Source organism: Stylophora pistillata, chromosome 8, assembly GCF_964205215.1.
Source record: "Stylophora pistillata chromosome 8, jaStyPist1.2, whole genome shotgun sequence".
NCBI classification, from domain to species: domain Eukaryota; kingdom Metazoa; phylum Cnidaria; class Anthozoa; order Scleractinia; family Pocilloporidae; genus Stylophora; species Stylophora pistillata.
The window spans coordinates 1,532,501-1,535,000 of NC_142526.1; the positions used below are offsets into that span (position 1 = coordinate 1,532,501).

Consider the following 2,500-nt stretch of genomic DNA (forward strand, 5'->3'; position numbering starts at 1 on the left):
TGACGGGTAACTCGCCTCTGGTTCTCACTACTTAATTCAGTGCACTTTCAAAATCTAGCCGGATAAAATCACACAGATACCTTCTAAGACAAGCTCTTTCTTCGGTGAAAAATTAACAAGTAGATATCGTACGAGGGAAAAATCTCAGTGTACCAAAAGGCAGCAACACACCGTTATGCAGTGTCTAACAAGGCAAATTAAATTATCAAGAATATTACTCTGCCGTTATCTACAGCATCAGTAAACCAATACTGTGCATGATATGAACCTGTTTTGTTATTTGGCAAATAGGTGAAGAATGCCGATCCATTCTTTTCAAAGAGCCCATGCAGGACAAAGTCATGAAAGGCCACCTGATCAGGATTTTAGAGGTGCCCCGCCAAGGCAGCTGTAATGTGCTCTGTTATATGGAGCCCAATTGTGTGTCCATAAATGTTGGGCCTTCACAAGGAGGGAACTACAATTGTGAGCTGAACAATGCTTCGGACGAAAGTCCAGGCTCATCCGATCTTCAGAGTAAACGAGATTATATCCATATCAGTATCGAGGTAAAGTGACTTATTTTAGACGATGCACAATTATTATGGGCGATCAGTTTTTCCGATTAGTTCTTGAACTACCTTTGCAGTTGTACATAAATTGAATTGAAATGATTCCTCAGTACTGCATTGCGCATCCTGAGGAACGCTTTAACCTGATTGCGATTATATGAAATTGAAAGACTTTCCGCATATTTTGATATAAAAAAAAAAGTCTCTTGCGTTTGTAATATTGTTGTATGTAAAAATACTACAATATTACAAAAGCAAGAGACTTTTTACTTATCGCTCAAATGGCTTCTTTTTTTTCAAGTGTTACTTTTGAAACTATCGAGAAATATGCTTTGAAACGATGAAATAGCCCACCTGATTAGTACTATCTATCTCTTTGGTGAACTATCCTTTCACGGAAAATGTCAGTAAAAAAATCCTTCGGCAACTTTTATTTATTCTTGAGGAATCACCTGAATAGGAGAGAATACCAAAGCTATGGTTCACCAGGGTTGTTATCTCTACAATATTAAAAAAAGAGAACACAACAAGATACTCGTAGCTAAAATAAAGGGAACCATTTAACCGCTACTCGACAAACAAAATATCGAAGACCGCGATTGATAGATTTTCTAGTTTAATGACTGATAAAGTGTAATTAATTCTTGTCTGCTCTTACGTTATCAAAAAGGCTCAAAAAGTTATCGTTCCAGCAAGAATGCTTGTAGTGTCTAAAAGCGAAAAGTAAGCCAAATAAGGCAGCCACGAAGGCGAACAACTACAGTACACACTACACGTTTTTTTAATAATCTTCCCACGCTCAAACTCTCCCGGATGTATACTTTTACATATGCAACCGCCGTCCTAGTATACTACAATGTGCTCCTTTGAGATTACATGATAACCCAAGAAAGTAAACTAACCATGGATGTTTATAATACTCACTCATTCTGTCTTGAACAGAATCCCTGCAGCAGCAGTCCCTGTTTCAACAACGGCACGTGTCAAGCTGGATACACTGATAAAGGATTTCGTTGTAAATGTCCATCAGGATTCACTGGTGTATACTGCAAGAAAGGTAATTAAACACAAAACTGTATACGTAAGGTGAGATAAATACCGAATGATTATCATAGAGTATTTAGGGAGATATAAAAGTTTCGCTTTTTTTTTTTTTAATGTAGCTTGCAGCTTTGACTTTGAAAATGGAATCGGCGGGTGGGAAATGACAGGCAGAGCTTTTATTTACCAGCCAACATTTGGTGACAATCCAGTCGCGCGCGAAAGAGAAAGCGCCCAGCAGCAAGGGCACTGGTGGATAGGGGGAGCTGAGAAACGGTCCAATGAGAGCGATCCCGCAGGAAAGCAGCATCCAGCGGGAGCCGACCCACCCAACGGAACTCTCACCTCACCTTGTTTTCGTATCGTCGGAAAGAATATTTCGTTTCTTATTGGTGGGGGATGTACCGTATCTGAAATTCGTGCGGAGCTTATTGTCAACAGCCAGGTGAGATTATTCACTTTGACTATTATTTGTTCTTTGATTCTTTTAAAACATCTTAGGTAGATTGATCAAGGTACCAGATATTTAATCTTGCGAACCCTGTTGAACTTCGTTATGACAGTCCATAAAATTAACCAAGGTTTAAAAAGGGATACTTATGGGGAAAATATCTTTAAAAAGTAAATTTAAACATTTTCGACCCTTGGTCATCATCTGGGTTAGTGATGATGGCCCTGATAACAAACGAAAAAATTTGGCTTTACTTTTCAATTATCTTTTGAATTAGAAATGGCTTGGTTTGAGCTCAAGGGAAAGTCCGCAATATGACCAACTTGGTGTCTGGCACACTTGTTTAGTCTTTGGTTTACCCCCTTCGAAAGAACAGGTTTTTTCCCCTAAGTTTGAAGCATTGCGAGTAAATTCATGTATGATATCGTCATGTTAGATACGTCAGCAATCGTCGAAA

At 38.8% G+C, this 2,500-nt stretch overlaps 1 protein-coding gene across 1 annotated transcript in view; it reads left to right on the forward strand.

The window, feature by feature from the left end:
* LOC111346804 (uncharacterized) overlaps positions 1-2,500 on the forward strand; it is an 8,916-nt gene that overhangs the window by 1,987 nt on the left and 4,429 nt on the right. The window contains exons 2-4 of the mRNA XM_088730849.1: positions 1-548; positions 1,494-1,608; positions 1,715-2,037. The exon at positions 1-548 is cut by the window's left edge and continues 188 nt beyond it. Of these exons, the coding sequence (XP_088586975.1) occupies positions 327-548; positions 1,494-1,608; positions 1,715-2,037 (660 nt within the window). The 5' untranslated portion in view covers positions 1-326. The remainder of the gene's footprint in view (positions 549-1,493; positions 1,609-1,714; positions 2,038-2,500) is intronic.